The sequence below is a fragment of the Odocoileus virginianus genome, chromosome 27 (genome assembly GCF_023699985.2).
Source record: "Odocoileus virginianus isolate 20LAN1187 ecotype Illinois chromosome 27, Ovbor_1.2, whole genome shotgun sequence".
Classification (NCBI taxonomy): Eukaryota; Metazoa; Chordata; class Mammalia; order Artiodactyla; family Cervidae; genus Odocoileus; species Odocoileus virginianus.
In genome coordinates, this window is record NC_069700.1 from 24,024,045 (window position 1) to 24,043,229 (window position 19,185).

At 41.8% G+C, this 19,185-nt stretch overlaps 1 protein-coding gene across 5 annotated transcripts in view; it reads left to right on the forward strand.

Moving 5' to 3' along the window:
• The window catches only part of CYP39A1 (cytochrome P450 family 39 subfamily A member 1), a 95,361-nt gene extending 76,393 nt beyond the window's left edge, over positions 1–18,968 (forward strand). For 4 of the 5 annotated variants that reach the window (XM_070456340.1, XM_070456342.1, XM_070456338.1 and 1 more), the window contains 2 exons: positions 14,152–14,239; positions 17,765–18,968. In XM_070456340.1, the coding sequence (XP_070312441.1) occupies positions 14,152–14,239; positions 17,765–17,836 (160 nt within the window). In that variant the 3' untranslated portion in view covers positions 17,837–18,968. Of the gene's footprint in view, positions 1–6,701; positions 6,853–14,151; positions 14,240–17,764 lie in introns of those variants that run through there. The other variant, XM_070456339.1, reaches the window with a different exon arrangement.
• The last annotated feature ends 217 nt before the right edge of the window (positions 18,969–19,185 follow it).

The window sequence follows — 19,185 nt, forward strand, 5'->3', positions numbered from 1 at the left end:
TCCCACCTCCCTCTCTACCCGATTCCTCTGGGTCTTCCCAGTGCACCAGGCCCGAGCACTTGTCTCATGCATCCCACCTGGGCTGGTAATCTGTTTCACCCTAGATAACATACATGTTTCGATGCTGTTCTCTCGAAACATCCCACCCTCACCTTCTCCCACAGAGTCCAAAAGTCTGTTCTGTATAAACACCTTTAAAATTGAGCAACCAGTAGTTTAAACCAAGGACTGAAATGCTTTGCCATGCAGCATATAGTGTGGGCCAATGGTCAAGGAATCACTGATGACTGTGGTTTCTAAGAGAGGCTATTACGATCTTACAGTGATATCTTTTGAGGCTAGCAGACATTTGCTTGAGTTTGATAGCAGTGGGTCCAATAGTGGGGCCATCACAGTTCAGCTCAATCAATAGTATATTATTTATTCAGAAACTATACATTTTTCAATGTACTGAGCTCATACTGTATGTTCTGCAGTGGGTACTGCAGAAGCTTTGGGCAAGAGTAAGACATATTCTCAGTCCTCAGAAGATGACATCTGTAGGAGAATATCATATCGAGTTCACAAATAACTGCAAGGAATACTGGATGAGAGATGGCCAAGTGTCACACTGTGGAGATTCAAGGGAGGGTGTATCTGATCAGAGTGATCTTAGACAGTTTTCTGGGGAGAAAAGCCTTTGAAGAGTTAGATGAACTTCCGGACAGAGGAAGCAGTAAGCAAAGGGTCATTTGGTCAAGGGTATGTGGGCTAGGGGTTATGGTTTTACTAGTACTGGCCAGTAGTGACTAGAAGACAGATTGAAAAGGTACATTGGTCCAATAATATATTACAAAGATTTGGGTAGAGCAGACTCGAGTGAGGCATGCCTTAGGTTATAAGGTCATGCTAGCATTCCACCTCAGAGACATGAAGTGGTGGAATCTTATCAGATTTGGAAAATGATTAGAAATGGTGATCAGCTGAGAGGGAGGATTTGAGGAGGATGGTGGCTTTGAATCTATGTGGCTGGAAGAGATGGTAGAAATAGAGAAATTAGGAACAGGAGCAGTTTGGGGGACAAGACGTTAGGTTTTCCTTCAAAAACTTTTGAGTGCAAAGTGCAGCAAAATATATATCATAGAACCAAAACCTGCAGGCTGAATATGAATGTTGGATAAATATGACTTAATTTTAAAAAACCAACTCAGCTTATTTAGTTTTCTATTAAGTTTCTGTTTTTAATTGTCCGTAATTTTTCTGTTACTTATTTTAAACAGCCAACCTATAAAACATTAAAAACAAAACAAAACAAAAAACAGAAAATTGTTCATGAAGGCGAATGACCTCATTTGGACAGCATGTGCCAAGAAAGATCTTTGCACTAGAAATGTAATCCCACAAAACCTTAGTATAATCCCTAGAAAATGCACCCATTCTTAGTTTGTGTGCCTCGAGCCAGTTTATTTTCTCATGTACCAAACACTCAGTGAGTCAGAGAAATTTGCCTGTGAACTAGCTGATGATCAAAGTTTGTCAAGAAAACATTGCGGCCTTGCAGCTGTCACCCCTTGGTGTTTAGGCCAGAAGAGTCCCTCTCCCAAGTGAACACTGAGTAAGAACTCGATGCTGCCATCAGCCGCCAACCAAAAAGCAGAATGGAAGAACTAGAGTTCCTCCTTGTAAGACAGGAGTTCAGAAAGTATATTTAGAGGGTGAACCCCTGGCGAGACACGTTTCTGCAGTGGAAGGGAATTCTTCCCAAATAAATCTCCTGCTGGAGAAATCTAGTGATTGTGCAGAAAAACAAGCAGGAGAAAACACGTGAACTACTGGACTGTACCAGCCATCGTAGCATACAAAATGAAGAATGGACATTTTCCTGTTGAACTGTGAATTTCGATGGAGGAGTAGGATGGGGGATTTCCAGTGTCGAGTGGGTATCTCTGAGAGTCGATTATCTTAGCAGAAAGGGATGTGCCTGCCATACTCACCCCCTGGCATGCACATCAAAGCCAACAGTCCTGTTTGCCCTTGGTGCCCATCCCTGCAAGAGGATCCCAGGGGGCTGTGTCATTGTGCTGATTGATATGGGTTAAATTCCAGTGTAAACAATAGCTCTGATCTTTGGCAAGATTACCCCCCCCACCCCCCCACCCCCCGTTACAAAGGCATGCTTGGATAAGAAAAGGGTGTAATAAGAGGAAGGCTGCAGTACTGGAGACCTGGAAATGAAGCTTGGACTTCTTGTGAAGAGAAACTGTGATTTCTACTTTTTGTGTGTATTTGGGTTTTTCATGTATCCTAGGGCAGGGAGTGCTAGGTCACAAAGTCATGGACTCATCTTGAATTACTAATGAAAGTCACATCACTATTGGAAAATTAATTCAGACATGGGTCCAGCTGATAGTAGATTAGATTCCTGGGTCGGGAAGTTCCCCTGGAGAAGGGATAGGCAACCCACTTCAGTATTCTTGGGCTTCCCTGGCGGCTCAGACAGTAAAGAATCCACCTGCAATGCAGGAGACCTGGGTTCGATCCCTGGGTTGGAAAGATTCCCTGGAGGAGGGCATGGCAACTCGCTCCACTATTCTTGCCTGGAGAATCCCCATGGACAGAGGAGCCTGGGGCTACAGTTCATGGGGTTGCAAAGAGTCAGACACAGCTGAGTGACCAAGCACATTGCTGTTGTCTCTTGGGCACCTAGTATTCATATGATTATCCTTCATTCAGTAAATAGTTATCAATTGTATGCTATATGTCTGGGTAGAGTTCCAGGAATTACCTTGGAAAACAAAATAATGGATGAAGTCCCTTTTCTCAAGGGGCTTATAGTCTAACTCAAGACACCTCAAGACACTAGAGAGATTCAAAGACACATAGCATTCCTGAATTGCTTCTAATGCAGTTGGAGAGATGAGACATAGCAACATGCAAAACAAGGCTTACTTAACAGCGTAAGATGGCACTAGAGAAATGCCGGGTGATTCATCTATATTGTAACTGCCATAGGAGTTCAGAGGAAGAAGCATTGAAAAAGGCTTGGTGGATTAGATGAGAATAATCAATAAACTGCACAAAAGAAAGCATACCTGCCTGAAAGATAGTGGTGTCAAATGCTGAGGGAAAAAAAAAAAGCTAAGTGCTCGTAGGAATGTAATGTGCCTCTATGTTAGTGGTAGCAAGGCAGCTCTATATTTGGGGTTTGTGAAGCTCTGAGTACAGTTGTTTCTATGTGTTTACTATATTAATAATAATGTAATTTGTTTGGGGGTGCGGGGGGCTTCCCTGATAGTTCAGTTGGTAAAGAATCTGGCTGCAATGTGGGAGACCCCTGTTCAATCCCTGGGTCGGGAAGATCCCCTGGAGAAGGAAATGGCAACCCACTCCAGTACTGTTGCCTGGAAAATCCCATGGATGGTAGGAGCCTGGTAGGCTACAGTTCATGGGGTCGCAAAGAGTCGGACATGATTGAGTGACTTCACTTTCACTTTCTAACCTTCTCATTCTCTGTCATCCCCTTCTCCTTCCTTTAATCTTTCCCAGTATCAGAAAGTGAAAGAAAGACCCAGCATCAGGGTCTTTTTCATTGAGTTGGCTCTTCACATCAGGTGGCCAAAATATTGGAGTTTCAGCTTCAGCATCAGTCCTTTCAGTGAATATTCAGGACTGATTTCCTTTAGGATTGACTGGTTTGATCTCCTTGCAGTCCAAGGGACTCTCAAGAGTCTTCTCCAACACCACAGTTCAAAAACATCAATTCTTCGGCGCTCAGCGTTCTTTATAGTCCAACTCTCACATCCATATATGACTACAGGAAAAACCATAGCCTTGACTAGATAGACCTTTGTTGGTAAAGTAATGTCTCTCTTTTTAATAAGCTATCTAGGTTGGTCATAACTTTTCTTCCAAAAAAGCAAGCGTCTTTTAATTTCATGGCTGCAGTCACTATCTGCAGTGATTTTGGAGCCTAAGAAAATAAAGTCTGTCACTGTTTTCATTGTTTCCCCATCTATTTGCCATGAATTGATGGGACCGGATGCCATGATTTTAGTTTTCTGAATGTTGAGCTTTAAGCCAACTTTTTCACTCTCCTCTTTCACTTTCATCAAGAGGCTCTTTAGTTGCTCTTTGCTTTCTGGCATAAGGGTGGTGTCAGCTGCATATCTGAGGTTATTGATATTTCTCCAGGCAATCTCGATTCCAGCTTATGCTTCATCCAGCCTGGTGTTTTTCATGATGTAATCTGCATATAAATAAATAAGCAGGGTGGCAGTCTACAGCCTTGATGCTGATATACTCCTTTCCCCATTTGGAACCAGTCCATTGTTCCATGTCTTGTTCTAACTATTGCCTTTTGACCTCTTAGAGGATAGCCAATTGCCTTTGAGGAGCGGGGAACCCCAGTCGCTCTGGATTTCATGCGAAGTTGCAAATTCAATTCATTCTGGGGAATTTGTTACATAAACAAATGCATCCTCTCCACTCCAGTTGGTAAATGGAACTGAGTGAGCTGGATTTACTTATATGCTTGTTTCCATTTGCACTATGGCTGTGCATGTGTCCTGGAGGAGATGGGGGAAGGGCCAAGAGTGGGAAAAGCAGATGTGGTTACCTGCAAGACTGAGCAAGGCGGCCAGGTCCTTATTAACTTCCAGCCACACTTCTCTCTCCTTTCTGCTTTACTGAAGAGCAGTGACTCACTCAAAGGCACACAGAAACCATTGGCAAAATTGCAGTCATTACTTCCCCAGCCATTTCATTCTGACACTTCTGTGTGGCTAAGATTTAAGTCTGTCAAGAACAGAAGCAGCAAACTCCAGAGTGATTTTTGATACTTAAGCCAAAGTGCTTCCAAAATAAAACATGCTCATTTGTTCATTTCTGCTCCAAAAATGCCAGCAAGGACCCTCTTTTCCTTTAATTTACCAAATAGATTGCTGGCCCCTCCATGGGGCATAGAACACCTGTACAGGATTTGTATCTGTTGGAGAGAAAGAAAGGCCACTTTGGGCTGGGTATCTCCCCATCACTTTTTTTTCCCCGTGGGCTTTCTCCCCTCATTAAACTGAATTGCTGCTCTTTAATAAGTTCAGTCACTCTCTTGTTCAGAAAAAAGTTTAAATTCCTGGGAAAAGAGGACTGGAATTAAAGCTGTTCTATATCACAGTATTGCCCATGGGTTATTTTTTTAATTTAATTTTTACTTTATATTGGAGCATGCTTGATTCACAATGTTGTGTTAATTTCAGGCTTCAGCACAGTGGTTCAGTTATACTTCTATTCATTCTTTATCTCCCCATCATTGACTGTCTCCTTCTTGCTTGCTAATTGCCCTAATTTTCCTAGATTTTCTAGCATCCTAGATTCATGGGAGGCTGGGGTGCTTATTCCACCCCCAGCTCTGGGTAATGAAGCAGTTCCCTAAACCGATCCTCACATCCCTTCCCTTTGCCCTGCCTCCCCTCCCAGTGATTGATTTTAGTCTTGCCTTGTGTTTTAAGTGATACAGTTAACTACCAAGCGAAAGCTTCTATTGAGACTTCTGGGTCAGAAATAATCGTTCCCTGTAGGATGCGAATAAAGAAGCACTTGGCCCCAGAAACTGTCAGCAGCTATTTTCAAACTGCAAAAGCAGGATGAAGTTGGTACCATAGAGCAGAGCAGCAGAGGTGAACTGGCTCTGTGGTTACGTCACTGAACTGTTGGACTGATCACTGCCTGAGGCCAGCACCAGCTCTAGATTTTTTAGGTGCATAAAGTGGTACAATCCCTTCCACACAGAAACCTGCCTGTTGTGGATATTCTGTCACCTGTAACCAAAAGCATCCTGTGAGTGAAAATCACTCGGTCATGTCCAACTCTTTGCGACCCCACGGACCATATAGTCCATGGAATTCTCCAGGCCAGAATATTAGATTAGGTAGCCTTTCCCTTCTCCAGGGGATCTTCCCAACCCAGGGATCGAACCCAGGTCTCCCACATTGTAGGCAGATTCTCCCACATTGCAGCCACAAGGGAAGCTCCAAAAACATCCTAAGTAATCTGTAATTTTCTTAAGAGCAAAAGCGTTCTTTCAAGATCTGTTTAACTCCATGGCATATCATATTAACATGTACTAACCACATGAGTAGTAGCTTTCTAAATAGCTTGGACTTCTTAGGGAATTGAGTTTCATTTAAGGTGGGTATATCACTAAAAAAAAAAAACAAAAACAAACGTCACTTCTTAATTTTTTCCTGGAGGGTCTGGAATTTAAGCTATAGCACAAGATCATTTCTTTTTGGTGAGTAGTTCATCTTAATGAAGTCAGTAGTATTCCTTTGCCCTTTTGTTGAATAAGAATGTTTAGAAAGAGGTATCAAATGTCTAGCTCACAGCTCCTACATGTAAGACTTTTTCTTCTAGGAGGATCACTGTTAAGATAATCCTGGCTGCAGCTCTGAAAACCAGTGGCCTCAGAGATTGTACTCCCACTAGGATCTGATTCTTATCTCCCCAATGAAATAGAAAACAGTGTCTCAAATCAAGAAGCTCTGAGGTCCTCTGCTTTCTCTCCTCCTTTCCCCCATTTAAATATGTCCCATTCCCTTCTCTTCTGTTTTTCACATGTTTTCTTCTTTTCCTTCTCTTCCAGTTTACCCTAATCCGAGTCTTCTCATTTTATTCTGGATTTGTTTCCCCTTATTTTAATATCACCATCTGTCTGCTCACTCTTCCAGATTTTGCCCACGCCATCATTCCCAATCAAAAGTTTGGTACCCCAGGCATAATGTTTCCTGTGTAGCTGAGGTATGCTTGGTCATTTTAATTTTATGTGCTAAAACTAAAAGATCTGATAAACTACAGCTTTTTTAAAAATTTTATTTATTTTAATTGGAGGCTAATTACAATATTGTAGTGATTTTTGCCATATATCGACATGAATCAACCACAGACGCATATGTGTTCCCCATCCAGAACCCCCCTCCTACCTCCCTCCCCATCCCATCCCCCAGGGCAAACTACAGCTTTTAACATATTTTCCCCTTTCTGCTTGATCATGTTCCTCTGATCAATGATTCTAAAGTATGATCCCCATGCCTCTAGTGGCAACATTACATGGAAACTTGTAAAAAGTGCAAATTGGGTGGCCCATCCCCAGATCTACTAAGTCAGAAACACGGGGTCCGGGCGGGGGGCGGAGTCCAGCAACGTGGGTTTGAACAAGCCTTCCATGTGATTCTGATGCATGCTGAAGTGTGAGAAACCCTGGTCTAGATTATTTTGCCTCCTGTCACCAAATGGTTTTCATTTTCCTGTAAGATTTCTTAAAGGGAATGAGGATGTGGGAAAAGTACTTCCCCTTTAACTTGACCAGCCCTGCTTCAATGAAAGATGCCTGTGAAAGTATGTCTGTATGCTGCCTTCTCTGAATTCCAGGGCAAGATCATTCTATTTTCATAAGCTGCAGCTGGTAGCAACTTGGAATATACTTCAGAGCCCCTGCTCCTGGCAACAGTGGCAGCTTTCCAGCCCATGCTGGTACTGCCCACAATGACTTCTAGTAGGACAAAAAGAGAGATTTTATTTTAAAAAGGAAGAGAGGGATTCAGTCTCAAAATCAAGACATCTAAAATGAAAATCATGACTTACTGCTAACCCTAGCGTTCCTTCTGTACTCCTTGTTTCCCTTCTGTGTATCACTGGTTTTCTAGACTCTCGGCTCCTAGAGTCACCCTTCACCCCTCCCTCTTTTCAATCTGCTGTGTCCATTCCCACCTCTTAACCTAGGTCATCTTGCCCCAGGAGATGTCATGGTTGTCTTATCCTCCTCCCCCATTGTCTCTTCTTTCAATCTGTCTTACTCACCGCATACAGATGAATTTTCCTTAAATAATCATCTCTAAGTTGTTACTTTCTTGTTAAAACTGGGCATCACTACCTACTGGCCAAACCCATCAGCCTAGAACTCCAGACTCTTCAGAATCTGACACAGATACATCTTTCTGAATGTCTAGGAATGCCCACCCTAGACAGTCTACCAGTTGTCCCCTGATGACTGTGCCCATCTGTCCTCTGACTCTTGCTGTCTCCTGGGTCTGGAACGCCCCACTCAACGTGTCTACTTATCAAAGCCTGTCCTTCTCTCCAGGACTAGTTCACGCATCACCTCTGTATGGAGTTGATCACTCCAGGCCACAGTGCTCGCTCCAGCCCCCAGATCTCCATCACCCTTTTGTCTCCACCTTTATCTCACACTGTTACCTTTCCCGTCTCTCCACGTGCATTAGAGCCGCGTGCTCGTCGAGTCTGGGTTTCGTAGGGCTTTGTGTGTGTTCAGTGTTTGTGTAGCTCCCCTTGAGCATTTATTCACAAATGGGGAAGACATGCAAGTACTCAGTATTTAAGGAATTTTCAACATGTTTATATTTTAATGAGCTTTATTTGTAGATGTGTAATGTTGTTCTTTGCAAGTGTAAAAAATCTGTTATAAATAATATGCCTCATTACTTTCACTGTTTTGACATTAGAAGTATTAAGAAAACATTCCTAGCATGAGCATAACTCAACTTGCTTCTGAAGAGCTTTTGTAAAAATATGGATTTATGAAGCTCTCTTTCTTTGGAGTAAAAGCCTTTAATGTCACAGGTATGTGTATGTTAGTCCCTAATATTTTAGACATCAAAACAAAATTCAGTAACAGGGTAAAGGCTTGTAAACACAAATTGCTTTTTGCCATTTCAAAAGAATTAACTTCACTTAGTGAATAACTGAGGTAGTAATTCTGCTAGAATATCCAAATATTTGGAGAAAATAAGAGTTTTAGCACATATTATTTTATTACCTGTTTTATTAACTCATCTTTTTCTTTAGAATATCAGAATGTTTAGAAATGATAGCAAATGTGATATTAATATTTATACTATTTCAATACCTAATACTAATTTAATAACCGGACTAGCTTACCCCTCAATAACAAAAGGAGAAAAAATTTAAAACCTCAGTAACGCACACAGTATCAGTTGGTCAAAAACCTAAATTATAGTTTTACCCTAAGGAAATTCAGTTTTATGATTTTTAAAAACATCACAGAGACTAAAATTAGTTCCGGAAATGCTTACAGGTTCCAGTGGAAAACTATCTTAATGAGCTAATAAACATTAGTTCTATTTCTAATCAAAATATACATAGTGTTTCTAAAATAGTCCAACTTGTGCTCTTAAATAGCTTATGAACTATTTCTTGTTTACACATTTGCATGATAGAGGAAGTATTCGTGGAGGGCCTCTTATGTGTGATAATGTTTAAAGAGCCGTCATTTTCACATAGAAGTATCACTTTTTAGTACAGTTTATTCACAGGGTCTGCTGTACTTTCAGGGTCAGAGTGCCCAGCACGGGCACCTCACACATTACGTCCCTAGGCGGGCCTGTTGCTTAGTTCCTCCTGCTCCTCTGGCTGCATCTCTCATCACCTCACCTTCTGCAGGGAATTGAGGGCCTTCTTCCCTGCAACAGCTCCCCCCGCCCCGTCAATAGTCCACAGTCTTCACACAGTGCCTCTCCTCCAGGGACTGGAGAGGAGGGGTACCAGGCACTCTTTCCCCACGGGGCTGAGTTCAGAGAAGGGCTTCGGTCACAGCAAGCTAAACTTAGAAAGGGGCTAAAAACAGACTTCTAGGAAAATAGGATTTGTTTGGATAAAGGAGAACCTATAAAACTTGTAATTCACAAATGCAGAATTAACGAGCATTTTTTCTAGCGCTGCTGGGTAGCTGCTAAAGATCGAGGAGTCAGTGCTTATTCTACTGAACGCAAAATGTCAGTGCAGTGATCGTTACCTAAGTCACTTCTAGAGAGGGAGCTGAGGACTGAGAAGAATTGGCTGTTTTATGTGAGCAGGAACTTTTTTTAATGTTTCTTTTCACACGTGGGTACTCATTGCCACAGGCTTCCTAGGTGGCTCAGCAGTAAAGATTCCACCTGCCAATGCAGGAGCTGCTGGAGACAAGGGTTCGATCCCTAGGTCTGGAAGATCCCCCAGGGGAGAAAGTGGCAACTCCACTCCAGTATTCTTGCCTGGAAAATTCCATGGACAGAGGAGCCTCACAGGCTAAAGTGCATGGAGTCGCAAAGGGTTTGACATGACTGAGCAACTGAGCATGCACGCAAGCGCTCATTGTCAACCTTTCTTTCCCATTAGATCTGAAGGAGCTCAGGCCTCCGTGAAATGCTTTCTTCACTGGACTTTGAAGATAATCACTCTTTTCATTATCCTACTCCTCTGGCTTCTTAGATTCCTTTGCTGGTCATCCTCACCTTTCTAACCTCTAAATTTTGGACTGCCCCAGAGCTGTCTACTCAGACTTCGTATTTTTTTCTGTTTAACTTATCCCCTACATGACTTCATCCTATCTCTTGGCTTTAAATAATTGTCCAAATAGTGACAACTTTATTTATATCTCTTGCACCTCCATCCCTGACTCAATCCCCCAACCACCAGGCTCATCCCTAGTTGTCACTCAACATCTCCGCTGGATGTCTCCAAGGCACCACTGAACAAGTCCAAAAGTGAGCTCTGAATGATAACTCCTCAACCTGCTCCTCCTTCAACTTTCCCCATTGCTGTACCCTTGTATTTCCTCAGGCCAAATACTTGGAATCACCCTTGACTCCTTTATTAAGTCTTTCACATCTGTCATGCAAACCATCATCCTATCCTGCAAAGTATATCCAGATACTAACCATAACTCATGACTATTTCCATCATCCTCGCCCATTCAGGTCCAAGTTTTCCATTGCCTGGAAGATTATAATTGTTTCCAAATCAGTCTCCTTTCATCACCTTATATTTTATTATCAAAGTAGCAGCCAGAACGATTTTTTAAAAACTTAAGTCAAAATTGTTCATAACTGTCTAATGGCTTTTTGTCTCACAGAAATGAAGTATTTAGCATGCCCACAAAGTTAAGGTGATAACCAGTCATTCTGCAGAAAATCTGAAGAATAAACATTTGGATATATCTCTTTCTAAAAAAAAATCATAATGCACAGTATTTATTATTGATAGTTACATGCATTAATAATCAGCAACAATTAAACACCACTACAGTTTCCAAACAGTGTTTGTGATTGATGTTTGCTATCTTCTTCATTTCAGAGTTATGCATTATGGATATATCTTAAGGGAAGCAGATATGGTGTGCCCATCATGGGCTGTTTTGAAAAGCTCATGTCCCAAGGACAAACATCATGGCCAGAAATGGACAATCTAATTTGTTAGAAGCTTGACAAAAACTTAGTTGTGAGGAATTCTGAACCTGCAAATTAGCAAAATTGCCTTTTCTTGGAATTGCTACTTAATTTGATCCAAATCAGTAAAGATTGAATTGTTCTATTTCATAGACATTGACACTCCTTTGAAATGAATTTTCTTTAGCATTTCTAAGTTGTTGTTCAGTCTCTTAAGTCGTGTCTGACTCTTTGCAACCCCATGGACTGCGGCACACCAGGCTCGTAGGTAGAATGAAATTTACATCACAAATATTTGTGAAGAACTGATGTATCCAGGTAGGTTCTAACAATACCTGGAGCGCTCCAGATTTCATTTGAAATAGAAATATAGGCAAGAAGTTTCAAGAATACCAATGGGAAATAAATCGAATTATCTGATAACAAATAACATCGTTCATATTCATTCATCCACTCATGCAATCAACAAACACTGAGGATAAATAAGACCTGCTTTCTGTTTTTGTGAAGGTTGTGGTCTATAAGGGGGACAGACATGAAGAAGATTAACTGTAATAGGGTGGGATTGTAGGATAATGGTGTTAGTTGAGGGATGTTAAAAGTGCCACAGAAGCACAGAAAAGGATGGAAAGATAAGGAAATTGAATCTGCTTTATGGAGGCATCATCTCCTTCTATCATCATTCGTTTTATCAGTCAACACTAGGTACCAGCAGAGCTCTATGCCCCGTGCTAAGGCCCAACAATATCATTCCGGGAGAGAGATAGCTAATAAGCAATCACAACTCAGTGCAGTGGATGCAATGGCTAAAGTGTACCCAGGGAGTCATGGAATGGGCAGGAAGGGCACCTCAGCCCAGAAGCAAGCAGTCAGGGAGTGCTTCCAGAGGAAACTGAGCCTCAGGGAAGAGAAGGGCTTGCAACAGATGGCATTGCCATTCAGAGAACCTCAAGTATACAGTGTGGCAAGAGCATGGGTTTTAAGGAGCAGCTATGGGGGAGACGAGGCTGGAGAAATAGGCAGGAGACAGGTCTTCAGTGGCTGGCAGTGTTTCCTGTGGCATTTAGAAGGCAATAAGAAGCATTGGCAAATGGAATGGGCTTCCCTGGTAACTCAGCTGGTAAAGAATCTACCTGCAATGCAGGAGACCCCGGTTCAATTCCTGGGTCAGGAAGATCCCCTGGAGAAGGGATAGACTATCCACTCAAGTACTCTGGGGCATCCCTGGTGGCTCAGATGGTAAAGAACCTGGGTTCAATCCCTGGGTTGGGAAGATCTCCTGGAGAAGGGAATGGCTACCCATTCTAGTGTTCTTGCCTGGAGAATCCCCATGGACAGAGGAGCCTGGCAGGCTACAGTACATGGCCTCGCAGATAGTTGCACATGACTGAGTGACTAAACGTGTGTTTACACGTGTGTATAAAATGAGGAGATGGCAATCGATTTCTGTTTTAGAAAGTTCGCTTCAGTAGTAGGGCAAAGGACAGAGTAGAGAGAAGTGATACTGGAAGCAGAGAAGCCAGTCTGAAAGCCCAGGTGATTCAGGAACCCATGACATCAGTAAATGATGAAGACTGACACTGGGGAGCAGTGGTGGGACTAGAGTTAAGGGGATAAGGAGAAGGACTGGGGACGCATTAGGAAGATAAAGCAAAAACCTTGGTTCCCAATGGTTCAGGAAGGGTAATGGAGAGTTGTTTCTACAATGACATATAGTTTTCTGATGTTGGACTAATCGTACTTAATCAGGGGCCATTTCCTCTTAAATGGTCTGCCTCCCCTAAGGAGGGCTCAAAACAACCCACTGGGATGCCAGGAAAAGTGGCAGAATTTCATTTACACTTTTCTCAGTTTTTAAATTTCTCTCTATATATATGTGTATACAAAGTCAACAGTAAACTAGTGCAATGGTATGTATATACAATTTTTAAAAAAATATTTGTTTGGCTGTGGTAGGTCTTAGTTGCAGCATGTGGGATCTAGTTCCCTGACCAGGGTTCGAACCTGGGCCGCCTACATGGGGAGCACAGAGTCTTAGCCACTGGACCACCAGGGAAGTGCCTATAATTTATAAATAAATGAGTTTTCATATATTGTAGGGTATGCACAGTATTCTCTTATCAGAGATGTATGATCAAAAAGCTTGGAGCCTGAGTGCAGGATTATAGTAGAGAAAAAGAATGGCAGTTATGGGAAATTTAAAGTGCCTCCAGAACATCTAGGCAGTAATTCCTACAGGACTGTCCTATGAAACTTTCTGTGATCATAGAAAAGTTCTAAATATGTGTTGTTCAATATGGTGGCCAGTGACTACTCATGGCCATTAAGCACTTGAAATGTGGTTCATGCCACGAAGGAGCTGAAATTTTTAATTTTGATAAATTTAAATTGATTTAAATAGCCTCATGTAGCTAATAGCTACCATATTGGAAAGGACAAGTCTAAAACTTAGAGGAGAGACCTGGAATCTCATTCATTAAATGCTTCCACTGGCTAAGCATTTTATACCCATTTTAAAACACTGTAATTATTCCAGCTCCCTTATGGAGTAGACAGTATTACAAAAGAGTTAAGTTTTTCTTTTCTCTGTCCTCTTAATAGTGAAGGTTTATATTGCAAGGAAGAGCACATTTTCTCTGAAATATGTGTAGTTATAGATATTCTTCAGTGTTCATCACTCAGTCGTGTCTGACTCTTTGTGAACCCATGGAGCCCATCAGGCTCCTCTGTCCATGGGATTCTCCAGGCAAGGATACTGAAGTGGGTTGCCATGCCCTTCTCCAGGGAATCTTGCCAACCAAGGGATCAAATATGGGTTTTCTGCATTGCAGGCAGATTCTTTACCATTTGAGCCATCAGGGAAGCCCATATTCTTTACTGGAAGATATGTATCCATCTTTCAATACCAAGCACCAATTTTATTTTCTTTTTCTTTCAGGTGGCTGGCTCTGTTGGAGATTCAAATATGTATTATTTTAATATTTTATTATTATGACTGTAGTCTTCTGGACCCATTGCCAAAACAGGTAAATCTTTTCAGAATTTTGAATAGCATGACTTTCAAATTTAAAATTAAGTCTAACTCCTTCATTTTAATTACTGGGTATGAGCTGGCTGATCTCCTCACTTAGGCTCATCTTAGTTCATCTCTGCAGACTGAGAAACATTCCCTTAATTCTAAGTCAATTTTGTGTTTCCCATTATAGGACCTAATAGTAGTGTTTTCACCACTTAGTGTTAGGAGCTCCTCAATGAATTATCACTTTTAACCCTTTTCTCTGGGTAAAATAAACATGGCCTTGATGTCAGGCTTGTTTCCCTAGAAAGGCATGTCTGTGTCCAAAAGAGAGCCATGAGCCACGAGTCATAGCCCTTAGTCCACTTGGAAGCAATGACATAGAAGGAAATTAACCCAACAGTAGAAACAGTGAACCTCAATGTGAAGACCATCACCTTTCCCCACCTCTGACCATTGGCTCTCTCAATCATTTAACTCCTCTGTGTTTCTGTAGTTCTGTTCTCTTAGACCAATGGCCCTCAAACTGGTGTGAGCATCAGGATTAGCTGAGATGGAGGGGGCTTGTTAGAACACAGAATCCTGGGCCCGAGCCCTAGAGCTCCTAATGAGTAGATTTGGGAAAGGGCTTGAGAACTTGTATTTCTGATAAGTTCCGGGTGCTGCTGCTGCCACACTGAGGACCACTGTCCGAGGAAACGGGGAAGTCCAATTTAATTCCAGGTGTTTGGAAGTCCTTTGAAATCTCTGGATAAACGGTGCTATTTAATTTAAACTGAGACTAAAGCTCAGAAATTAAGGATTGCAGTCTCAGGGCTATTCACATAGCATTTTGTGCTGTGATTTACTCTTGGTATATTAAGGGCTAATATATGGAGGGATAAATAAAACTCCTGGGTGACATTTCAACAGAAATTCTGTAAGTGCATAAATGACACTGAAAATATTATATTGCTCACAAATATGCACATTTCAGCACTTTGCCTTGATTTCTTTTGCACTTCTATTTTGAGTACAAGCAACAGTGATAAAGAGCTCTCAAAATCCAATGATGAAAGGGAAATCAAAACACCCTTCACAAAGGTTTTCAGCTGAGTACAGTTTTGTTGGCAAAATGAAGATCCGGGCCAGGATTTGCAGGCACCAAATACTAGTTTCTGATCTTCCAAGTTAAATGTTGCGATATTGCCCAGGACTGACTCAGCATCTAACTATTTTCCCACCAGTCAGAAGACACAGGAATGCCTTTTCACATTAGAAGGATGTCAAACCATGTGACACATAAAACTGGAGATCAGTCATTTTGACCAGGTCCTTAGGCAGGGTCTTTTTTCCAGCACTTTCTTCCCCTCTAAGAATCCTAGTATTTTTATACCTTCTTTTGTTTGTTTGTTTTAAAATACATCCTATGTCTATTTTGACCCTACTAGGAAAATTTTTCAAAGAGATGTGACCTCAGTTTGTAAAAAGTACAAGTCTGAGAGAATCCTCGTCTCAAACGGCATTTCATTTCACAATTCTTATTTTAGAAAGATCAATTAAAATTATTTAATTGTTGGACTTATTTTACTAAGTTGTGAAAGGAGGGGGTCAAAAAATACAGGCAATGACCTTCCAATTACCAGGCTTTTATAAGCTGCAGTGGGGTTGGGGGGGCGGTCACCAGGGCATGCTCCAGACACTATGTCTTCAAATGCAGGAAGATCATGGGACTTGGAAACCAGCTCCCTCAAAGGAATTTTCTTGCCACAGTACCCCAAACCAAATGCTAGCACCTCCAATTTTACTTTTGTAAGAGTCTTATTTTACCTCAGTCTAAAGAAAATAATTTAATCTTCATGCTCTCCCAATACGAACCAAACCATAAGGAAACTTTGCAAAGCTTTCCAGGATCTGTGATTGGTCAGCTGTGTCCAGATGCTGGCAACAGGAACTGTTTCATTTTGAGCACTCACAAGAAGACCCACTTCAGTTCTTTCCCAAAAGCAAGCACGTTTTTTGCTAACACAGTGAGGTTTTTATTTGGCTGGTTGGTTTTCTTCTGCTGTGCTTTTGGGAGTAGGGGAATGGATTCTTAGAAAATCTCACAAGATCTGTGGATCCCCCTTATAGAAAAGGACACACTTCTTCATACATGCAAAATGGTGGATGGATGCAATTTCAGAAAGTCCGTGCAATTTCAGAACTCATTCTATCAACTGACCTAAGAATCCACTTGCTGATAAGCTCTTTCTGTGCCCCATTGCATTCAAACTCGTGACAAAAAAACTCATCATCTAAGTCGGATCCACCTCCTCCTTCCTCACCCCTCCTCTTCCTCCAACACTCAAAGCTGACAGAACAGGTTGGTTTTCTCATTCAAGCTCCTAAGCTTCAGCAATCTCTCTGCTTTATTTGCAATGAACTGACCTCCCCTCACCCCCACATCCATTCACCCCTTGTTCATAACTGAGATGTAACAGAACCTATCAGAACATTTGGCACCCATAGAATATCCTTTTGGACAGTTTTGCTCTTAGGTCCACTGTAAGAGTGGTTTGCACCATCAACACCATGTTGTCTTACGAACATCAGTAACATGTGTAATAGAAGTCTCACCCCGCAATTATAAATGAGGTGTCAGAAACTGGGGGCCAGAAATGCACTGAAGGAGCTTTATTTGTGGGATCCTCTTCACCCAGATACAGTGAAGGGTGAGCCCGAGGCTCATAGCCTGGGGATCTGTGAAACTGTGAAGCTGCTATCAGAATAAAGGATTTGTACTGATGAACCTATTTGCAGAGCAGCAAAGGAGATTGCAGACATAGAGAGCAGACTCGTGGACACAGCAGGGGAAAAGAGAGGGTGGGACAAATAGAGAGAGTAGCGTGGAGACTTGTATATTACCATATGTAAAATAGGTAGCCACTGGGAACTTGCTGTGTGGCACAGGGAACTCAAGCCGGTGCTCTGTAACAGCCTAGAGGGGATGGTTGGGGCTGGAGGTGTGAAAAAGGTTCAGGAGGGAAGGGCCGCATGTATACCTGTGGCCGATTCATGTTGATGTATGGCAGAAGCCAACACAATATGGTAAAGCACTTATCCTCCAATTAAGAATAAATTTTTTAAAAAGATTAAGGGATTGCTTCCTTTTCTGTCCCTTGAATAGTAGTGTTAATCGCTCAGTCGTGTCCGGCTTTTTGTGACCCCATGGACTGTGGCCCGCCAGGTTCCTCTGTCCATGGGATTCTCCAAGCAAGAATACTGGAGTGGATTTCCATCCCCTTCTCCAGAGGATCTTCCCAACCCAGGGATCAAACCTGGGTCTCCTGCATTGCAGGCAGATTCTTTACCATCTGAGCTTACAGGGAGGATCCATCCCTTGAATAGAAGGCTAAAATTGATGCTCACCATGGAAAGCTGATCAAGTAAAACCGTCCAGCCTTCCAAACCTAAACTTTGCCTCTCGGGAACAAACACACTGAATAAACCTTAGGTCCACACTGTTGGCTTACGTTCCTTAACTTCTATCCTCTTTCTGCATTTCTGCTTTTAGAGTTCTCTCCACTTGGTGGGTGTCCAGCAGCCAGAAGGACGATGCCGAATTCAGTTTAAACAAAGAAAATGATGTCTGCCGGAGAACCAGGGCTGTCTGGAGGAGTGACTGCCCCCCCATCCAGTAGCCCAGCGGCACCTAGACCTGAGTTTGACAAGAACACGTCACTTGATTTTGTTTTAGGATTTAGTTCAAGACAATGTCCAGATGGCATGTGTATTTGGTATCTTAAGTGTAGACCAAGAATCTGACATCACTCTCACTGATACCAAGACCCCAGTACAGGGTAAAATGTTTCAGTGATCCAAAAAGAGGTATTCTTCAGAAGTTGGCATTGGTTTCATACATTACTGCAGCAGTCCCCAACCTCTTTGGCACCAGACACCAGTTTCATGGAAGACAGTTTTTCCACGGATCAGTAGGGGAGGTGGAGCTTTTGGTTTCTCCCACCACTCATCTCCTGCTGTGTGGACTGGTTCCCAACAGGCCAGGGCCCAATACTGATTCGTGATTGGGAATCCCTGCATTATTATATCAAAACTTGAAATAGAAAGTATGTCATTTGAATGAAATTTTTCATACATTAAATTCACTGTAAAGACAACATACTTTAACTTCAATTTTTGAAAAAAGGCTCATAGCCTTAGACTTGAAAGAGTATTAAATAATGATTTCTGGAAAGTTGCTATTTTTCTTAATATGATTCCTAACTCACAATTGGAATTCTTAAACCACTATTAATTTAATTATTTATGAAACATGTCTAATGCTAAATATATGAATAAAGTGATCACTAAGACCTGTGAAGTTAGGTGTCATGTCTGACACTCATTTATATCCTCCACTCTGCCTAGGACAGCACTTCTCTATAGAGTATATTCAATACATGTATGTTGACTGATTTATTCATTTGTATTTTAATTAAGATGAAAGCACCCTTTTGATTCAAGGTGTTTATAATTGTAGTTGAAGAGATAATATTTTTTCTAATTTATAGAAGCTCTAAGTGACGTGTCAAGTCAAATAACATTTCAATCTACTACTTAAGACTTTTGCCTGAAGTATTTACTATGAAATCCAGAAAAGAAATCCTATCATGTTCAGGGGAAATATATGACCCCAATCACAGTGTGATTTGTCCTCTACGAGTCAATAAAATGCCATCTGCCTCCTTGGTTTCACAATAAATAAGCTTTGCAGTGCATGTGTCCTCTGGATTATTTGCTCCCCTGTGCTAGAATTATCCCGTGGGGTTGAGAACGATTGCTTACTCATCTGTCTCCCACCAATGAGCAGATGACTCGCTAGGAGAAAATTAAGTACTTTGGAATGCATTAACTCTTCGGGACTAATACAGTGATTTTGAAGCTTAGCTAGAAGCTTGCCGCTTAGCGTAGCAGGCTGGGAGTCTGAGGACTGAA